Source organism: Acartia tonsa, chromosome 1 (genome assembly GCF_053477335.1).
Source record: "Acartia tonsa isolate MP-2025a chromosome 1, ASM5347733v1, whole genome shotgun sequence".
NCBI classification, from domain to species: Eukaryota; Metazoa; Arthropoda; class Copepoda; order Calanoida; family Acartiidae; genus Acartia; species Acartia tonsa.
Genome location: NC_137260.1, coordinates 24,865,648 through 24,887,294, shown reverse-complemented (window position 1 = coordinate 24,887,294; position 21,647 = coordinate 24,865,648). Strand labels below are relative to the sequence as shown.

Here is a 21,647-nt window from a genome sequence, read left to right as displayed (position 1 = left end):
TTCCCTAATAATATAGAGCAAGGACAAACCCCAGTTGTAGATAGCCACGTTACTGAAAATGAACCATAAGAACTTATTTATGTGATCAGAAATATTTCAGAATTAAACATTTTCAGATAATCAGATGATTGAAAGGGAAAGGTAGGTTGCGGGAAAAATCCGTAAAGGTTGTGTGTTTTAGGTTAAAAACAATAGTAGAACGATAAAAATTTATTTTAACTTTAAAATTTTTTTTTGTCTATAGTTTTCAATAAGAAATACACATATTTAGTGAATATTATCGTTCTGCTACTATTTGTAAGCCTTAAAACACACGCTTTTATGGATTTTACCCGCAACCTACCTTTCCCTTTTTGGTACTTGTATCTTGGGTAGTTTTTAATTTATTTCATGTCTGAAAACCCCCAAGAACTAAATGAACTAGACAGACAAAACCTTAATATTAACACAGCCTTTTTGTGCAAAACGACGACTAGCAAGCCCACATCAAATTATGAAAGTGAAAAAAATTCAAAATCCCGTTCTGATAAAAAAAATATTTGAATTCGGCCTTTATTGACCCTAAATATATAAAGTTTAATGAATTTTAGTCTTAAACTTTTAAGACATGATATGAAATGAAATTCCTTGAAAATCATAACATTTGTTTTAAAAATCACGTTTCTTAAACTTAAATATATTTTTATGTGACCTACAGTGACCCGAGAAATATAAAGTTCAACGAATCTAAATGTCCAAAACGCAATTTCTTTAGAAATTTCACAATGAATATAAATATTAATGCAGTATATTGGATTTTGTTTAAGCTTGATTAAAATATTCATTTAAAGTAATATCCAATGTCAATGTTCAAAGGGGGGGGGGGGGGGTTAATGCAACCATCTCGTAATCAATGTATAAATGACACTTAAAATTCGAATTTTCATCTGAAATTTTGCATGAGTAATCCTTGGTAGGTCTATTTTCCCTAAATCGAAAAAAAAGTTTTAAAAGTAACGGCTAACGGCTCAGCCGTTAAGCCGTTTTTTGGCTATTTTTAGAGCAAATCTGCCATAAATTACGTAGAAATCAACTTTTTGAAACATATTTTTTGCTTTAAATCATGTAAAATGATACAAAAAAAAAACATTTTTTAGATTTCTAATACCAGAAACTACCGGATAGAACTGTTTGAAAACGTTTTGGATCGGAAAAGAGCATTATGTGGAGAGAGGTTTCGTGATGGATTTCGCTTGAAAATACCCAACAAATGGCTATACGGATGAGCCGTCAGCCGGTACTTTTCCAACTTTTTGTTCGATTTAGGGAAAATAGACCTACCAAGGATTACTCATGCAAAATTTCAGATCAAAATTCGAATTCTAAGTGCCATTTATACATTGATTACGAGATGGTTACATTAACCCCCCCCCCCTTAAAGCCTCTTCGTCAGTATATATATTTGCGCAGGCTATGTGTTAAAAAACTTATGAGTATGACTACAAAAATTAATCACGAAACCTTTATAAAACGATTATTAATCGAAGAAAAGCTGCGCTCCTTATAATGCACGAGATGCATCCACAAGTGCGCTACAAACATTGATAATATAAATTCTCTGAATTATAATATCTAACTTTAATGGGTTATTTAAAACTAAGTACTAACATTATAATTATCCCTTTTTATGAGACATAAACATTTTGTCCTTTTATTTTATTTTGTCTAACTTACTAGGTACATAATAAAAATTTTGTAAGAGTTCTACTTATTTCAATAAATTAAAACAAGAAAAGTTTTTATAAAATCATACATTATGCCCTTTAGAAATGCTTTAAAAGTTCTAATCCGAAGAAAAATGACCTGTATACGCAAAATTTCGATTAAACGGACAAAATTATATCCTACTTTTACAGATAAACATTAATTTTTGCATTGAAATACTGGAAATATTGTTCTAATACTTTAAGACAAGAAAAAACAGAAAATCCAATGAAAAAAAATTAATTGGAAAAGGTAAAAAATGTATGTCATTTATTCCAAAAATATATTGCGTTCGAAATTCTACTCTCGTGGTATTGATCTGTTTTGTTCTATCCCCAAAAAAGAAAACTAATCTGTGTCTACCTTCTTCCATATTAGCGGTATCTTTAGCCAGGGCCAAGATATCAGCCATGTTAGATCCATAAAGTTGGAACAAAACATTTTTCCATTCGCTTGTAGAGCAAACGTGATTCCTAAATGAAAAAAAGTTATCAATTAAAAATCTTAATGTATTGCTTTTTTACAACATGTATGAAAATATAATTTTGTCATTTATAAATTAAACGAAAGAGAGTAATAGTCACTAAAATATGTTTCTGTATAGAATGAACTAAAGAAATACTTTTTCACTTCAGTGAATTTATCCAAACATTATCAAGGATGACAATATACATCCTATTATATAAAGTAGTAAGGTTTTTCTGTCTGTAGCGAAGGATCTTACTAACCGCTAAACTGATATGGTTCTCCTTTACAGTGAAGCTTCTCATAGGTCCCGAGAAGGTTTTTATCTATTTTGAGGGAGGGTACTACAACCCTCCCAAGAAAAATCGCCCCTAGGAAAAATTACCCCCTCCCCCCCTAAAAATTAAATTTTTTAAAAATCTAAAATAAAATATTGGTTTTGGGATTAATCTCCACCCTCCTCAAGTGCTCCTAGAGGCCTCTAGGTGCGTAGCCGCTAGTAATTTACAAAGCAAAATACATTTTATTAAGCAGACATCTAAGGGACAGGAAAACTTGAGTTACAAAGAAAATTCAATGTTCAGAGGTTTTATCCAAGTAAACTTCAGTCTAATCTTATATAGCAGCAGTGTATTCACACCTCTCTACAAAGCATAAACGACGCGACAGACACAAAAGCTTGTTTTATAGTAACTTTGCTACAAAAAAGTCTGACCAAAATAATATATAATAAAAAAAATAAACATTTAAAGAGGTTATGTAGACTAGTTTCTATATGTGTATTTACGAAAGCATATTTTAATTTTTCGCTTAATTGAACCAAAAGTTAAAACTTCCTCCCCTAAATCAACATCTTATGTAATTCTTTGCTTTTTTTGTACTATCCCACAAATTACCTTAATATTTCAACTTTCTGTTCTGGGATGGCGACTAAATGTCTCAATATCTCGAGACAAATAATTCTAACATCCGTAGATTCGCTAGAATTTAGCACCACAAACAGGCCATCCCAATTCCAGGTTGTTATTATCTTTCGTATGCGGCGGACCAACCACAGCACTGAGGTGTACAGTTCTACTGTATGTTCTATACATCAAGTATTGTGATCTAATATTAATTTATTTACACTGTTTCTGAAAGTCCTACCTCAAAAAAGTAATGGGTTTTGCCTTTTAATTGCAAATATAACCATACATCCTAATTTTGTCTTTTGCTAACCGCTCAAATGATTAAGTTCTCCATTTTATAAAAGCTTCATATTCATGTCCTGGGATAATATTTTTAAGCAATCTTACTAAATTAAAGTCTATGGATAGTTTTATGCGATATAGACAGACCATCATTCCCCTTTGTATAACTATACATACAATGATCCTGGATACTAGGGACGACGCTGCTAGTCTTACAAAAAGCCAGTGTTGCGGGTCCGCATTGATTGTATGCGGCTCCGGATCCTCAAAATTTGGTCAGTGCGGATCCGGATCCGACCGGATCCTTGACAATAAAAATAAAATCACCAAATTTTTAAAAAAATATTTATTCTTTAATCTCGAAGTCAAAAATACTTTTAATTTTCAAGTCTGAACCTAAACCTTAAAGATTGGCTCTCATCACGAGAATGTCTGATTTTCAAAATTTGTAAGTAACTATTTTATATAAATTTAGGTAGATTTTTCCATAAATTTATACCCCAGGATCCGGATCCGCATTTTTTTTGCGGATCCGGATCATTGGACTTAAAAAAATGATCCACAACACTGCAAAAAGCAATGACCTTGATATTAAGTTTATCTATAATATGTCCTTTTTACTTTTTCTTTCCCTGGCAACAGCAAAATTGTATAAAACATTTCTAGGAAATTGTGCCTTAACATGATATAAACTCAAATCGTCCGACATAACGACACGTGAAGTTAACGTGACATGCGGTGCATGGCTGAAACAAGGTGCCTAAATTCTTATTTATATCTTTTAAACGGGCCCCCAAAATGTGCAATATGTATAAAACAAGGACAATTTTTTTCAAAGGCTTCGAAAAGTTTGAGTAAAAATCAAAATGGAATATGTAATTATGCTATTAAATTCTTCCCTCGTCAAATTTCTGGTAACGAAACTATTCTAAATTAAGGTATGTTCGTATTTTCGTCGGTCAATGGTCCATATGTGTGTCAAGTCTGTAGGAAGTTTCTCAATGCATTTACTGTGTTTATGAAAATTCTTTTACTATGGAATTTATACGAGGATTTGGGTATATGCAAGAAAAATTAATACAATTCTTTGGGGGTCAGATTACGAAAATGGTTAGAATAGGATATAGGGAATGTTTACAACTATTTGTGGGAAGAGTAGTCGACGAGTAGTATTAACAACCTTCCAAGAGAAATATCTCATTCACCCTCTTTAACTTATTTAAAATAAAATTCAAAGTGGGAGGTTAACTCCCCATTCGTTAGTTACGATAAAGTGATCTAAATATTTTTTAAAAATTAGAACACTCCTTATAAATCTATTCTCTACCTAACTTTTTAAAGAATAATCTTGCAAATAAAAAATCGCAATCTTAGTGCCTGTGTTAAGTCTGCTTCGCTTGATGGCCGGGCCCTGTTGACCCGAGTTCGAACCCCACGGTGGGGTTAGGTCCAGGACAAGGGGCTCAATATGTTGGACTAGATGGGGACTGTAGCAGACTAGTTTCCCACATAAGGTGAGAAATTGCTCCTTTAAAGGTACAAGGTCGAGTTGGTTTCATACACTTCAAAATATAAACTTATACAGTTTTAAAATTAGAGAAAGTTTGTTCAACTTAAACAATCTTGCTATAATCCTTATGTATATTGTATTTAGTATATATGACGAAGGATCTCGCTAACGGCTGAACCAATCTAATTCATACAGTGAATCTTCTCGTAGGTCTATTGAAAGGTTATTAACCATTTTGGGGAAGGTACCTCCACCCTCCTATTATAAGGGGGGGGGAAGTTCTGACACTTTTGCGTAAACAGTGATTATAGGCTTTGTCTTTGGAGATAATGGATAGGTTATTTGGCAAAAAAGTTTCCTTTTGGGATGTAGTTTTCCTATTTTTAAAAAAATTTTGGATTCGGCCTCCAGGTTCCGGTACTCCAGGCCTCCAGGTGGATTCTGGACAGGTAAAAAAAAAAATTCAAGATAGAAAAAAACTTATTTAACAAAAGTTGGTACTTTATGGATGGTATGAACTAATTTGAAGAAATTTTTGAAATCGGGCTCCAGGTTCTGGTACTGCAGGCCTCCAGGTGGATCCTGGACAGGTAAAAATTGAAAATTTTTAATTTTAAAGTTAGAACAAAACTTATATAACAAAAGTGGCTTTTTTTTAGATGGTATTAAGTAATCTGAAGAAAATTTTGAAATCGGGCTCCAGGTTCAGGTGCTGCAGGCCTCCAGGTGGATCCTGGACAGGTAAAAATTGAAAATTTTTACTTTAAAAGTTAGAACAAAACTTATTTAACAAAAGTGGCTTCTTTATGGATGGTATGAATTAATTTGAAGAAAATTTTGAAATCAGGCTCCAGGTTCAGGTGCTGCAGGCCTCCAGGTGGATCCTGGACAGGTAAAAATTGAAAATTTTTACTTTAAAAGTTAGAATAAAACTTATTTAACAAAAGTGGCTTCTTTATGGATGGTATGAATTAATTTGAAGAAAATTTTGAAATCGGGCTCCAGGTTCAGGTGCTGCAGGCCTCCAGGTGGATCCTGGACAGGTAAAAATTGAAAATTTTTATTTAAAAGTTAGAACAAAACTTATTTAATAAAAGTGGCTTCTTTATGGATGGTATGAACTAATTTGAAGAAAATTTTGAAATCGGGCTCCAGGTTCAGGTGCTGCAGGCCTCCAGGTGGATCCTGGACAGGTAAAAATTGAAAATTTTTATTTAAAAGTTAGAACAAAACTTATTTAATAAAAGTGGCTTCTTTATGGATGGTATGAACTAATTTGAAGAAAATTTTGAAATCGGGCTCCAGGTTCAGGTGCTGCAGGCCTCCAGGTGGATCCTGGACAGGTAAAAATTGAAAATTTTTACTTTAAAAGTTAGAACAAAACTTATTTAACAAAAGTGGCTTCTTTATGGATGGTATGAACTAATTTGAAGAAAATTTTGAAATCGGGCTCCAGGTTCAGGTGCTGCAGGCCTCCAGGTGGATCCTGGACAGGTAAAAAATGAAAATTTTTACTTTAAAAGTTAAAACAAAACTTATTTAACAAAAGTGGCTTCTTTATAGATAGGGTTATTACATAAGAGAAAACTGATTTGCTCTAAATTTTTAGCTTTTGATTGCCAGATTGGTTGGTTCAAAACTAGTTCAGGAAATACAGGTCATTCTAATTGCTTAAAGACTGATAGATAATTACAGCAGGTAGAGCAGTGTATTTCCTTCAGACTTACTTTAATGACTGACCTGTTGACAATATGTTATTGATGTTTATTTTATTCTAGTCGATTGTTAGTATATATATAAACTAGCATTTATTTTTAAAAAAAAGTTTTGTTCTAACTGAAAGGTAAATATTTTCATTTTATACCTGTCCAGAATCCATCTGGGAGTTGAACAGAACTTGAACCTTGTGTCTGATTTCAAAGCTGTGTCTGATACTAGCTAAAAAGTAACAACTTTTGTTAAATAAGTTTTGTCCCAACTTAAATAGTAAAAAATTTCCATTTTTACCTGTCCACTGTCCAGGATCCACCCGGAGGCCTGCTATACCTGAACCTGGAGCCCAATTTTGAAATTTTCTTCAAATTACTTCCTACCATCCATAAAGTATCACTTTTATAAAAATAAGTTTTGATCTAACTTTTAAAGTAAAATATTTCAATATTTACCTGTCCAGGATCTAACTGGAGGCCTGCAGTCCCTGAACCTGGAGCCCGATTTTAAAATTTTCTTTAAATTAGTTAATACCATCCATAAAGTATCAACTTTTGATAAATAGGTAAGTTTTGTTCTAACTTTAATAGAAAAATTTTTCAGTTTTTACCTGTGCAGGATCCACCTGGAGGCCTGCAGTACCTGAACCTGGAGCCCGATTTCAAAATTTTCTTCAAAGTACTTCCTAACATCTTTAAAGAAGCCACTTTTGTCAAATAAGTTTTGTTTTAACTTTTAAAGTAAAAATTTTTAATTTTTACCTGTCCAGGATCCACCTGGAGGCCTGCAGCACCTGAACCTGGCGCCCGATTTCAAAATTTTCTTCAAATTACTTCCTACCAACTATAAAGAAGCCACTTTTGTTAAATAGGTTTTGTTCTAACTTTTAAAGTAAAAATTGAAATTTTTACCTGTCCAGGATCCACCTGGAGGCCTGCAGCACCTGAACCTGGAGCCCGATTTCAAAATTTTCTTCAAATTAGTTCATACCATCTATAAAGAAGCCAATTTTGTTAAATAAGTTTTGTTCTAACTTTTAAAGTAAAAAATTTCAATTTTTACCTGTCCAGGATCAACCTGGAGGCCTGCAGTACCTGAACCTGGAGCCCGATTTCAAAATTTTCTTCAAATTAGTTCAAACCATCTATAAAGAAGCAACTTTTGTTAAATAGTTTTGTTCTAACTTTTAAATTAAAAATTTTCAATTTTTACCTGTCCAGGATCCACCTGGAGCCCTGCAGTACCAGAACCTGGAGCCCGATTTCAAAAATTTCTTCAAATTAGATCATACTATTCATAAAGTAGCAACTTTTGTTAAATAAGTTTTGTTCTAACTTTTAAAGTAAAAATTTTCAATTTTTACCTGTCCAGGATCCACCTGGAGGCCTGCAGCACCTGAACCTGGAGCCCGATTTCAAAAGTTTCTTCAAATTAGTTCAAACCATCCATAAAGAAGCCACTTTTGTAAAATAAGTTTTGTTCTAACTTTAAAATAAAAAATTTTCAATTTTTACCTGTCCAGGATCCACCTGGAGGCCTGCAGTACCAGAACCTGGAGCCCGATTTCAAAAATTTCTTCAAATTAGTTCATACCATCCATAAAGTACCAACTTTTGTTAAATAAGTTTTGTTCTATCTTGAATTTTTTTTTTTACCTGTCCAGAATCCACCTGGAGGCCTGGAGTACCGGAACCTGGAGGCCGAATCCAAAATTTTTTTAAAAATAGGAAAACTACATCCCAAAAGGAAATTTTTTTGCCAAATAACCTATCCATTATCTCCAAAGACAAAGCCTATAATCACTGTTTACGCAAAAGTGTCAGAACTTCCCCCCCCCCTTAGTCACAGGAAAAAAACTACCCCACCCAGGGTGGGGAAAAACCCAGGGTTTTTTAAAAAAGCCCAACCCAACCCATAAAAACCCTTAAAACCCTGGGTTTTATTGGTTTTTTTCGGGTTTTATTGGGTTTTTTCATTTAGGAGTCAAATACATTTGATATATTGATGAAATATTAATGTTTATGTTGTTGTAGGTAAAAGGTAAGCAAGATTTCACAATAAACAAGATAGATAATGAAGAAAGCTGGCATTCCGATCAATTATATACCCTTATTAGCAATGGTGCACAAAATATTCTATTTAGGGGGAGGGAAGGTTAAAAGCTTTAAAACATGAACCTCCTGCTCTATTCTTATGCTGTCAACACCCCCCCCCCCCTCCCAGAAATTATTAAGGTCTTCCCTTTTTTACATCCCCTTAATAAAACCCTCTGCACGCCACATTAACTATTTCCTTTCATAAATTGTTATGTTTTAGTTTAAAAAATCAATTATGATTATGTAATTTACACAATTTATATATCATCAATTTAGTAGCAAAGCGTTTTCTGAAATTAAGTTTTGAGAGAAAGTAATTTCATAAACATTTGAACAATAAGTAGAGCATCATTTATATAATTACTTTATATTTTTTTCCGTTTTTTAGGTAAAATTTGCTTTAAAATGTTATTAGATCCTAGTCTTTAAGTAAATAGATGTTTAATTTGTAAATTTTAACGTGAAATTTCAATGTTTTTTCAAAAACCCAAAAAACCTTGGGTTTTTTTTCAGTGGGTTTTTTAAAAAACCCTGGGTGGGTTTTTTTGGGTGGGTTTTTTGTATGCCCACCCTGACCCCACCCATTCCTTGCTCCCCACTTAAAACAGACCAAAAACTGCAGGGTTTCGGATCCGCATTGATTTTATGCGGATCCGGATCCTCAAAATTTGGTCAGTGCGGATCCGGATCCGGATCCTACTGGATCCGGATCTTTGACAATAAAAATAAAATCACCAAATTTTTCAAAAAAAATTTATTCTTTAATTCGAAGTCAAAAATACTTTTAATTTTCAAGTCTGAACCTAAACCTTAAAGATTGGCTCTCATAAAGAGAATGTCTGAGATTTTATATAAATTTAGGTAGATTTTTCCGCATTTTTTGGAGTCTAAGGATCCGGATCCGCATTTTTTTGCGGATCTGGATCCGGATCCTTGGACTCAAAAATATGCGGATCCTTGCGGATCCGGATCCAGATCCAGATCCGAAACCCTGCCAAAAAGCCATAACTAATTCTTGGGAGAAAAACCACATCTAGAAAAAAAATTCTTCAAGGAAATATAAACAAGTTCAAACCATAACAATCGGACAAGACAACTATTCATAATTTTAAGCAACCAAATAGACGCGATAACAAATAATTTTGCAAAGTCTACTAAAACCAACGCATGCCTTTGATTTTTCATCGTTGACAAGTTGCGCAGCTTGATGCATTAACTCCGGTATGTCAGTCCTGTGTGTGGACATGAACCATGTCAAGTTGGTGCTATGCAGCAGCTCTCCAGCCAAAGCGGCATCACCAGTATTCCCGACACTATGCAGAATAAATCAAGAGCTTTATCTATCATTTACTAGCGGTCTCTTACTCCTAACATATTTTTGGATGATTCTTCTTCGATTGACCTTATCCTAACATTATAAAAAAAATCCTAGGTGTATTCGATCAATTTAAAATTAAAGAAATAGCGAGAATAAAAGCTAATGTATTAAGTGAAAAAATTAAGGAGCATGGACGTAAAACGGCAATCCTAAAGGGGAATATCCACGAACAAGAGCAAGCGATTCTTAGCACCTTCCAGCATTGATCTATAGTATTTTCTTAGTGAAAATGCTAGGTTTATGTTTGAGATTTGGTTTATCGACTAAAAAGTTAGGTTTCACCATGATTTTATGTGAAAAAAAAACTTTGAATTTTCCAATGCAATATTATCAAATGCTTTGTTGAGTTCAAAGGACAAAATAAAATAACACGGCAGAAAAGCATCAATTGTTGTAAATTGCAAAAGTACATCAACCCTTTTTCTAAATACATATTTTAGATCACAGTAATACATTTTTGTGTCAAAGATTTTAAACAACAGTTTGAACTCATCAAAACATTTGATGATATTGCACCAAACAATGCTTAACATTTCAAAGTTTTTTTCATATAAAACCATGGCGATACTTAACTTTTTTGTTGATAAAGCAAATATTAAACATAAACCTAGTGTATTCCCTAAAAAATACTATGGACCAATGCTGAAAGGTGCTAAGAATCCCTTGCTCTTGTTCGTGGATAGTCCCCTTTAGCAATTTTCCAGAATTGACAATTATGTTTTTGTTCTGGAGAAAAGGGAAGTGTAAAGGATAGTCCCAAAGGAGAATGGAAACAAATCTTTAAACGCATGGTTTTTTCAATCACACCTTCAAATCGTCAGAAGGATTAAAGGTGTATTTCTCCAAAGTCAGACGTAGAAGAACTCAAAAACTTGATTGAAATATACTTAAATACATAATCTAGGACCACTGTTTTTTTTGTCACAGCTCCTTTATGCATGATAAAATTGTGAATATTAAGCTAATTTTAAACTTTGCACAGCAAACCATAACTAAAACCTGTTTTAAACATACAGGTTTCTATTACAAAAACTTATCACAAATCTACAAAATCCATTACTCTAAAGATGCAGTTTGCTTAACCCTAACTCTTATTTAATTATGCTTGAACATTTTGAGCTTAAAGTTAACGATTTAGAATGATGAACGTTATTTCAACCAACGGTATGAAACATAATCTAGAATTCTATTGATACCCACTACACCACATCCTAGTAAACAACATATCTAGAGTAGCTCCAAATCCTGTACCTCAAGGAATTCACTTCATCAACCTCCATCCTTACGGCATATTCTATTGATCTACAAAATTCAATCTGAAATGATAAATCCATCAAACAAATGTAGCATTACTTTGAAGGAGTTTATTTCATCATAAGATTTAAACATTTATTTAGAAGGAGAATGTGTTTTAACAAGCTAAATGGTGGTTGTTCTTGTTGTTTAATCTGCCATGGGTTCGACAGTTCCCTTCTCGCTGACATACAGACCGTCCAAGAACTTACGGATATCCTTGTTCCTGACAGTGGTGGACCTCTGGATCTGGGCAGCAGACTTGGAAACATCCTCAATATTGTTGCCCTCAAGGATCAGCTGATCCTTCATGGCCTTGCTGCTCTGAACAGTAACACCCTCCTCCATCTTGACACGTCTGATGTACTTCTCACCCAAAAAGTTTCTGATTTCAATGAGGGAGCCTTGCTCGCTGATGGCGCAGTTAATGGGGAAATGGGCATATACGGCTCTCATCTTGTATTGGAATCCCTGAAAAAAAAAGAATTTAAGTTATGAAGATAAAAGCTTTAAAATGCTTCGTAATATTGAAATAATGTATCCGTAAAAGATTTGTCTTTCAGTAGAAGTGAAGAAAACAAGCTCGAGAACGATATATTTCAGTCCATAAAAGCAAAAATACAATAATTAAAGTATAACAAGGCAAGACCATAAGTCCAGAATAAGGATAAAGATTTAAGTTTACGACAGACAGAAAGTCCTAGCTTGTCGTAAACATAATTAAGTTTTTTTTCCCGGTGGGTTGGATATATAATACCCCAAAACATTAACCCCTAACTACAGTTCCTCTAAAGAGGTTCGGAGGAATTTTTAAAAACTAGAATAGATAAGCCTAAATAATACCTATGGGGACGGTTTATAACAATGTAAGGCCAGATCTTTCTTATAAGTCCCTATTAACTAACATCCCACTTATTATAGACAACTAACCCTTTGCTCGCACAACCCCAGTCTAAGAGTCGTAGTTGTGAATGGTAAGGAATAGCGAAATTAATGCATAGGCATTCCCTCTACTATCAATATCTAGCATCTGACATGGCAGCAATAAGTACAACTTTCTACTAGGTAGTTATATCGCGAATAAGGCCGAGATTCAGGGATGTATATTAAGAGATATAAGTTTTCCGGAATTGTAATGTAGGGAGTAGATTTGAAATCTGCATCAAATTTTAAGGATTTTTTTTTATAAAATTCGTTTTTTGTATAATTCTTTATCTAAAAGCGGAAATACAAATTAAGTTAATTAATTTTGGCATCTGTGATTGGTGGATTTAAAAAATCTGCGCTCTGATTGGATGTCGTACATCATTCAACCAATTAGAGCGCAGGTAGTTTAAAATCCACCTATCCTATTGGTCAAAATTAATTAACTTAAAATGTATTTTCGCTTTTAGATAAAGAATTTTACAAAAAACGAATTTTATAAAAAATCCTTAAAATTTTATGCAGATTTCAAATCTACTCCCTACATTAAAATTCCGGAAAACTTATATCCCTTAATGTATATTCTGCAAAATTTTTCTCCCCTCCTTAGTGGAAATAAAAACTAAAATAATGTGCGGGAGTAGGGATAATATGAATAATATAGTTCTGAAATTAATCTTATCCAGAATATGCACCCCTGCCGAGATTCAAAACTCACCTCCACATCGAGGAGCAGAGTCAAGCTACAGTCGCGAGTACTAGAATCGATACTCAAAACTAAAGGTTCTACTTACATAGGTGACGCCCTTGAACATGTTAGAGATGTGGCTGCAGATAGTTCTAACAGCAGCAATCTCCCTCTTCTTGCCGAACCATTTCTCCACCTTAACGAGATAACAGGGTTAATTTTTTAAGTAAAACATGGTTGAAAACGTCCATATAAGCTAAGCTCTGAATTTGTATGACAATAGAACATCAACGCCTGCAAAGTATCATAAATTTTTTTTATTCAATCTGGCTATATAATGATACCACTTTTATCCTTTCATAAAAAGTAAGCCTTTATCGTCTATAGCGAATGATTTCGATCACCGCTGAACCGATTTTTTGAAGGTTTTTTAAAGGTTTGCCCTTACAGTGCAGCTTATTAAAAGACAAAGGATAGTTTTCTATGTTAAGGGAGAGTATTTCCAACCTTCAAAAGTGTCATTAATACCCAATACTTTCTTTTAAAATAAGAGTTCAGTGCCCTTAGAGCAGCGTTGCGGAGCCGGGAGCCGCCATATTTTGCCGGAGCCAAAGCCGTATTTTTCGTTAAAAAACGGCTCCGGATTCGGACTAGATAAATAAAGAAATTTTTTTATGAATTATAATTTGGTAACTCTGTTTTGTCATGTGCAAATGCCCTTTTTAATTTTTTCAAGTCCATTTATAAAAAAAATGAACTTTTAAAACCTTCAAAAGTCATAAATAAAAATATTTTTTTTTGTATGGGGGAAAAAAATATGTCGAGTTTTTCTTGATTTTTAGGTCAGAGCCGGAGCCGCACCAAAATCAAACGGCTCCGCATCGCTGCCTTAGAGGCTTCTAGTGGTCTTGCCGCTAGAATCTAATACATCTATACTTTTACTTCTTTTGAATATGGTACAGTTCAAATAAATGTTCATTGAATCGCCAAAATTTACCGTAAAGGCTGCAAACAGCCAAACGACTGAACATATGACGTTATGTTAGAACAAAATGTTAAACATGTTGACAAACGAAAAAAACTCTGTTGACTGGAATAACCTTAGTTTAATGAACATTTCCTCGCAGGGCACATGAATGCGCGCAAAAACACTAATTCAATAGTACGAAAGTTTATGTCAGTCAGGCTTTCCCTGTAAATTTATGATATTCCCGATTATTCATCAAATTTTTACAGCTCTACCTACATTCGACCTGTAACAACCTAGGTTCATAGATTTTAGGAGATAATAGATTTCGAAGACACTTATTCAGATCTTTAATTACCTTGATCTCGTTGGACTCCTTCAGAACATAGATATCGATGCACAAGTGCTTGAAGCACCTGGTCAGGGTTCCACGCTTGCCCTTCACGGTGACAACGCGAGCCTTAACGGTCACTTCACAACCCTCAGGGATGGGGATCAGCTGAAAAGAATTAATCTCCTTCATTTTACCTTCTGAAATATATTCAATTATTATTCGTAATCTTAGCATTTTTAAATGAATAAGAAGCAATTATAACTTAAATATTAAAATTAACGAGAATATATAATATCACCAATCGTCAATAATCGATCTCACTGATGATACATTTGGCTTTCTCATACGACCCGGCCATTCTTTAAATAAAGATAAAATAGTATATTAAATTGAACACATTATAGTCCATAACTTTTAAGATAAATAATATCACCAAGATTGAAAATGCTATTCAACAAACTTTATTCTTTTTACTCAAGACCTCGCAAACGGCGGCATTTTTCTTTGCAAGACTCCTGGACATGTGTGTTATTAAATGTGATTTAAATAACAAAATATATAACTTATTTGGCTAAACGGACAACATGATACAACTTTATTTAATGTAAATCAATTAAATATCCGTTATATCTCATAAATTTTCACAATAATAAAGTAAAATGTGGAAAACATTGAACAATTCCGAAATTCTCATCCTCGTGCACGTGTGGCTAGCTACGATGATGTGCAATGCCGCGCAGCGCCTAGGCTGTGTCTATGGACAACAAGTATTTAGATCAGAAATAAATAAAAAAGATATTTAATTTGTATTTCTATCGTTAAAAATTGAGGATTTAACGCATTCTTATTTTTGGGCGGCAAGTTCCCAGTTGAGGAGTGAGATTCTACCCCATCTGAAAAAATAAACCCCCCCCCCCGCCATCTATCAAATTAAACCCCCCCCCATGGCATCATGAAATTTTTACCCCATCTTATGATTTTGTCCCCATCATGTTAATTTATCCCTATCTTCATATTTTGTACCTCTCCAAGAGAAACAAAATAATGTCAGAGAAGGGATAATTAATGAACAGGGGACAAAAATGAAGGATGGGGTCTAAATAGGAACATGGGCCAGGATTGGAAGGTGGGGTCTGATTTGACAGATGGGGGAATGATTGGCAGAAGGGGAAATAAAATCTGGGTAGGGGGGAGGGGAGAGTCTGGAGGGGTTTGCGAGGTGAGCCTCGCGCGAAAGAATTTATATTAGGGTAGCATAAGCTACCATACTCCACTGTAGTGAAGCTATGCCTTTCACTCTTCTATATTTTCCTATATTTTGAATAAAATTTGAAAATGCCTCTATTTATTTTTTTTATTTCTCTTTTAAGACTTTTTTTATACTAAATCACCAACATATTCTAATACTTTACTTTACCTAATATTTTAGGATAAAAATTTGGCTCCATTGTAGAAAAAAAACAATAGTTTGTTTGAAATAGGAACATCTAGTGGCCGATTATTGAACTACATAATATACATTTTTCTGGATGTCAACAAACATGATGATTGGTTGAAAAACACAGATGGGGTAGCAAACAATGCTATGATATTAAAATTGAAGCAAGGGGTTAAAACTCACACATGGTGGTCAAAAAATTAATATGGGGTCATTTTTTTCATGATGGGGGTAGTTTCAAGTGCTTATATCTGGAGAACCGTAAGAGATAGAGGCCTAGTTGCTTGACTGTGGTAACTCAGATTTACATAAGGAAGCCATTTATGCACATGGGGGACCAAAACATGATATGGGGTATTTTTTTCATGATGGGGGTAGTTTCAAGTGCTTATATCTGGAGAACCGTAAGAGATAGAGGCCTAGTTGCTTGACTGTGGTAACTCAGATTTACATAAGGAAGCCATTTATGCACATGGGGGACCAAAATATGATATGGGGTATTTTTTTCATGATGGGGGTAGTTTCAAGTGCTTATATCTGGAGAACCGTAAGAGATAGAGGCCTAGTTGCTTGACTGTGGTAACTCAGATTTACATAAGGAAGCCATTTATGCACATGGGGGACCAAAATATGATATGGGGTATTTTTTTCATGATGGGGGTAGTTTCAAGTGCTTATATCTGGAGAACCGTAAGAGATAGAGGCCTAGTTGCTTGACTGTGGTAACTCAGATTTACATAAGGAAGCCATTTATGTACATGGGGGACCAAAATTTGATATGGGGTATTTTTTCATGATGGGTGTAGTTTCAAGTGCTTATATCTGGAGAATGGTAAGAGATAGAGGCCTAGTTGCTTGACTGTGGTAATCAGATTTACATAAGGAAGCCATTAATGAACATAGGGTACTAAAATTTGTTGGGGGTTTCTTTTTTCATGATGGTGGGTAAAAATTGAAAATAGGGGCCATTTGTTATGGTGGAGAGGGAATTAGGTTAAGTTAGGTTAGGTAATATTGAGGAGCCCTGCAAGGTTAGGGCCCCCCGGGGGCCCTAACCTTGCAGGGCTCCTCAATATTACCTAACCTGTGCAGGAGACCCTAACTCTGCAAGGCTACTCAATATTTCCTAATCCCTTCATGAACATAGGGTACCAAAATTTGATGGGGTTTTTTTTTTCATGATGGTGGGTAAAAATTGAATATAGGGGCCATTTGTTATGGTGGAGAGGGAATTAGGTTAAGTTAGGTTAGGTAATATTGAGGAGCCCTGCAAGGTTAGGCCCCCCCGGGGGCCCTAACCTTGCAGGGCTCCTCAATATTACCTAACCTGTGCAGGAGACCCTAACTCTGCAGGGCTACTCAATCTTAAACTAACCTAACTTAACCTAACCTAACCTAATCAATTTTAAACTAACATGAACCAACTAAACCTAATCTAACACATTTTAATCTAACCTAACCCATCTTAACCTAACCTAACAAACTTAACCTAACCTAACCCATTTTAACCTAACCTAACCCATCTTAACCTAACCTAACCCATATTAACCTAACCTAACCCATTTTAACCTAACCTAACCTAACCTAACCTAATTTCAACCCCCAACCCCATCATAAAAAATTGGCCCCTATATTCAATTTTTACCCACCATCATAGAAAAATGACCCCCATATTAATTTATGTACCCCCATGTGCATAAATGGCTTCCTTACTTTAATCTGAGTTACCACAGTCAAGCAACTAGGCCTCTATCTCTTACGGTTCTCCAGATATAAGCACTTGTAAGTACCCCCATCATGAAAAAAATACCCCATATCAAATTTTGGTCACCCATGTGCATAAATGGCTTCCTTATGTAAATCTGAGTTACCACAGTCAAGCAACTAGGCCTCTATCTCTTACGGTTCTCCAGATATAAGCACTTGAAACTACCCTCATCATGAAAAAAATACCCCATATCATATTTTGGTCCCCCATGTGCATAAATGGCTTCCTTATGTAAATCTGAGTTACCACAGTCAAGCAACTAGGCCTCTATCTCTTACGGTTCTCCAGATATAAGCACTTGAAACTACCCCCATCATGAAAAAAATACCCCATATCATATTTTGGTCCCCCATGTGCATAAATGGCTTCCTTATGTAAATCTGAGTTACCACAGTCAAGCAACTAGGCCTCTATCTCTTACAGTTCTCCAGATATAAGCACTTGAAACTACCCCCATCATGAAAAAAATACCCCATATCATATTTTGGTCCCCCATGTGCATAAATGGCTTCCTTATGTAAATCTGAGTTACCACAGTCAAGCAACTAGGCCTCTATCTCTTACGGTTCTCCAGATATAAGCACTTGAAACTACCCCCATCATGAAAAAAATACCCCATATCATATTTTGGTCCCCCATGTGCACAAATGGCTTCCTTGTGTAAATCTGAGTTACCACAGTCAAGCAACTAGGCCTCTATCTCTTACGGTTCTCCAGATATAAGCACTTGAAACTACCCCCATCATGAAAAAAATACCCCATATCATATTTTGGTCCCCCATGTGCATAAATGGCTTCCTTATTTAAATCTGAGTTACCACAGTCAAGCAACTAGGCCTCTATCTCTTACGGTTCACCAGATATAAGCACTCAAACCTACCCCATCATGAAAAAAATACCCCATATCAAATTTTGACACCCCATCATGAAAAAAATACCCCATCTCAAATTTTGACACCCCATGTGCATAAATGGCTTTCTTATGTAAATCTGAGTTACCACAGTCAAGCAACTAGGCCTCTATCTCTTATGGTTCTCCAGATATAAGCACTTGAAGCTACCCCATCATGAAAAAATGACCCCATATTAATTTTTGGACCTCCATGTGTGATTTTTGTTCCCCATATTTTATAAACTTACCCCATATGTAATATTTTACCCCTATAACTCATAGTTTATTACCACCAAGCTTTGTTTTAAACATTGAAAATTACAGGGACCAAAATTTAAGATGGGGTACAAAATCAAATGATGCCGGGGGGGGGGGGGTTTATTTTGACAGATGGCGGGGGGGGGGGGGGGTTATTTTTTCGTATGGGGTAGAATCTCACTCCTCAACTGGGATGGTGCCTTTTTGGGCTGATAAAATTTAACAAGTTAACTAAATTTTCTTGGTTGTGTACAAAGATACATTCATTCAAAGAATAACATGATTATAAATATCCTGTTAAAGATAACATTTGATTATTGTATGCAACCATATTTTAGTTTATGTTGGTCTAAAGGCAACTCCGTGTGGTTCAGATTAGAATCTACAAGTTCTACCGTTTTATTACTTCGAATTGACAGGGCTCAGCAGAATTCATTTGAATTATTATTTATCTTAACGATATCCGCTCTGTATTTTCATTTGATCTATGAAAACAGGGATGTTTGTAAACTAGGACTAATAATTTTAAAAAATAATTCGCATCTCTTTTATAGAAAGTAATTTACTAAAAGCCAGTAAAGCTGTTGGCTGAGTTGGCTTTCCATTCACTTTCGTCTGCTATATTTGTAAATAAACAGAAAACCTGTGGATTTGTACTTAATAAAAAATTTTAACGTGTTTATGTTCTTAATCAAATAATATTTTATTTAATAAATAGATACTTATCCTTGTTTTACAGTAAAAGGATGACTATCTGTATGTATGTACCAAAGGATCTTGCTAATCGCTGGACAAATATGGTTTCCTATTCAAGTGAAGCTTTTCGCATAGAGTTATGTCATTAACGGTTAATTTTATATAATATATTATGTGGAGGGTAACACAACCCTCCATAGAGTGATGGACCCTGGAAAAATATCCCACCTAAAATGTTTTCTTACTGTAGAAGCAGCTAGTGTATAGATAACTTATAATTAAATTTTGAAACACAAATTCGCTTAATTACGTAGGTTTTTAGTTAAGACTAGTTGTATTTGAGTGTTTTATTGGTTTATATCCAATCGGACTAGGTACACGGCTCATTATAAAATTAATGTATTATTGAGTCTCAACAATCAAATGTACGTCTATAAATTAACCTATTTACTTTTTTCAGTTTTGTCACAATAACGGTCATTTTAATCGCATTCAAATTTCAGATTGGTTTGTTTTAGGACTTTCTTAATCATTAGGAAAATGCTTTCTAAAAGTCTAAAATTTGGAGTAGCGGCTACAAGAAATCTGGTGAAGCAGACACAAGGGCCCCATATTAGAGGGTTATCAACTCCTTGCAATAAAAATAAACTTGATCCTGTCCAGGTAAAGAGAGCTAACAGACATTTGTACCACGATAGAAAATGGGTAATTATCAATGATTAACAATTTGGAATATTAAAATGCGATTCGAAGGACTGTTTTAAATGTTTCTCAAGCTGAAAATTTGATTTTGGAGGCATGTAAAATTTAAAATTTCTTCGAATTATTTATCCCTCCCCCCTTCTCCCAACTCCTAAAAAATTACATATATAGTTTGAATTCTTAAAGCAAATTTTAAATGAAAATTTTTGAAAATATTTTTTTTTCAGGAGTCCTTACTAGCTGAGCCATGTATCTTAGTTGATGAAAGTGATAATATTATAGGCGAGGATATTTACTTCATATAATATCACAGAAATAACTAAATTTTTTTATGCGCCGTTTTATATTTTTATGGGTTAATCTTATACTAATAGATTTACTATTAGATGGTAAATTTCTTTAATTGCCTAGGTATAATATTTAAACTAATGGTGCAATATTAAATATGAAATTTTATTATGAGACATAAGCTATGACAAGCGTTGCGGAGCCGGGAAGCCAGAGCTGGAGCCGTTATTTTCGTTAAAAAACGGCTCCGGCTATGACAATTCATAAAACACAAAGTAAATATTCTTAACATAGGCCAGGCAAGCAAGCGTGAATGTCATGAATTACTGGCTGACGGAACCTCTCCCTTGCACAGAGCCTTTTCACTTTTTATATTCAACGAGAAAGGAGAATTATTATTGCAACAGAGATCTGATAGTAAAATTACATTTCCCTCCATGTGGACGAACACATGCTGTTCCCATCCGTTGATGCAGGGTGATGAGCCGGACGGTGTGACAGGCGTTAAATTGGCCGCACAACGGCGGACAACTATTGAACTTGGTATTCCAGAAAGTCAGCTGAATGTCAATAAGATGCAATATCTTACTAGGTAAAAACTTGTTTCTTTATTCATATCTATGATTGGTGTTCTTAAAAAATGGCAAGAATATTGTTCAACTTTTGTATTTTTTTATCATAAAAAGATGTAGGTACGTAAGGAATGATTGATAAAATCAAATTCATATTTAAATATTACTTTGTCTTAGCATAAAAAATTTGCAAGAAATAACAGTTAATTAGCCAGTTGATTTTCCTTTATCCCTTTTTTAGGATTCTTTACAATGCACCCTCAGATGGAGCTTGGGGCGAACATGAACTGGATTACATTCTCTTCCTCAAGGGGAATGTAACGACAGCTTTAAATTCTGAAGAAGTGCAGGCAACAGAATGGATCGCCAGACAACATTTTCCAGAGTTTATATCATCCATCCAGGCGTCCGGTGCTAAATTGACACCCTGGTTCAGTCTTATTTCTCGACATCTGCTGCCAAAATGGTGGAAAAATCTTGATCGAATCAACGAGTTTGAAGATCACAAAACAATACACAAATTTAACTGATGTCGTAAATGCTCCGGTTTTAATGGGATGGTTATGGATACCTTTAATAATTTTGTTAAATCTCTTTAAGACCTGTTTTTAGGACATTACTTTTTAAAAACTGACAAATAATTTTTTTCCTGTATGGCTCATAAACCTTGATTTATGATGGATTAAAACCGGCTTCGAACCATACTGAAAAAATCGTGTATCGTACCAATGCACA

At 34.5% G+C, this 21,647-nt stretch overlaps 3 protein-coding genes and 2 long non-coding RNA genes across 5 annotated transcripts in view; 1 reads left to right on the top strand and 4 right to left on the bottom strand.

Moving 5' to 3' along the window:
- The window catches only part of LOC145315712 (midasin), a 41,405-nt gene extending 37,855 nt beyond the window's left edge, over positions 1-3,550 (bottom strand). Inside the window, exons 1-2 of the mRNA XM_080155745.1 lie at positions 3,105-3,550; positions 2,107-2,216 (exon numbers count right to left, since the gene is read on the bottom strand). Of these exons, the coding sequence (XP_080011871.1) occupies positions 2,107-2,155 (49 nt within the window). The 5' untranslated portion in view covers positions 2,156-2,216; positions 3,105-3,550. The remainder of the gene's footprint in view (positions 1-2,106; positions 2,217-3,104) is intronic.
- A 1,053-nt stretch (positions 3,551-4,603) lies between these two features.
- On the bottom strand, positions 4,604-11,410 carry LOC145315705 (uncharacterized). Its single transcript, XR_013878119.1, has 3 exons — positions 11,344-11,410; positions 9,886-10,027; positions 4,604-4,926 (listed from the first exon to the last, which is right to left on the bottom strand). It is a non-coding gene; the product is annotated as an uncharacterized LOC145315705 (long non-coding RNA).
- Positions 7,027-8,449, bottom strand: LOC145332696 (uncharacterized). Its single transcript, XR_013884269.1, has 4 exons — positions 8,133-8,449; positions 7,681-7,762; positions 7,530-7,611; positions 7,027-7,461 (listed from the first exon to the last, which is right to left on the bottom strand). It is a non-coding gene; the product is annotated as an uncharacterized LOC145332696 (long non-coding RNA).
- A 31-nt stretch (positions 11,411-11,441) lies between the features above and the next one.
- RpL9 (ribosomal protein L9) lies at positions 11,442-15,034 on the bottom strand. The gene is made up of 3 exons (XM_080155726.1): positions 14,323-15,034; positions 13,104-13,193; positions 11,442-11,856 (listed from the first exon to the last, which is right to left on the bottom strand). Exons 1-3 carry the CDS (start codon positions 14,530-14,532, stop codon positions 11,536-11,538), a joined length of 621 nt encoding a protein of 206 aa, XP_080011852.1. The 5' UTR covers positions 14,533-15,034; the 3' UTR covers positions 11,442-11,535.
- A 4,786-nt stretch (positions 15,035-19,820) lies between these two features.
- Idi (Isopentenyl-diphosphate delta isomerase) lies at positions 19,821-21,647 on the top strand. The gene is made up of 4 exons (XM_080155713.1): positions 19,821-20,013; positions 20,280-20,334; positions 20,635-20,932; positions 21,154-21,647. Exons 1-4 carry the CDS (start codon positions 19,891-19,893, stop codon positions 21,440-21,442), a joined length of 765 nt encoding a protein of 254 aa, XP_080011839.1. The 5' UTR covers positions 19,821-19,890; the 3' UTR covers positions 21,443-21,647.

Coding starts and splice junctions, on each gene's coding strand:
- RpL9 (XM_080155726.1), bottom strand. CDS start 14,532: ATGCTAAGATTACGAATAATAATTGAATATATTTCAGAAGGTAAAATG. Junction 13,194..14,322: donor AGGAGTCCAACGAGATCAAG/GTAATTAAAGAT, acceptor TATCTCGTTAAG/GTGGAGAAATGGTTCGGCAA. Junction 11,857..13,103: donor TGTTCAAGGGCGTCACCTAT/GTAAGTAGAACC, acceptor TTTTTTTTTCAG/GGATTCCAATACAAGATGAG.
- Idi (XM_080155713.1), top strand. CDS start 19,891: ATGCTTTCTAAAAGTCTAAAATTTGGAGTAGCGGCTACAAGAAATCTG. Junction 20,335..20,634: donor TGAAAGTGATAATATTATAG/GCGAGGATATTT, acceptor TTCTTAACATAG/GCCAGGCAAGCAAGCGTGAA. Junction 20,933..21,153: donor AAGATGCAATATCTTACTAG/GTAAAAACTTGT, acceptor TCCCTTTTTTAG/GATTCTTTACAATGCACCCT.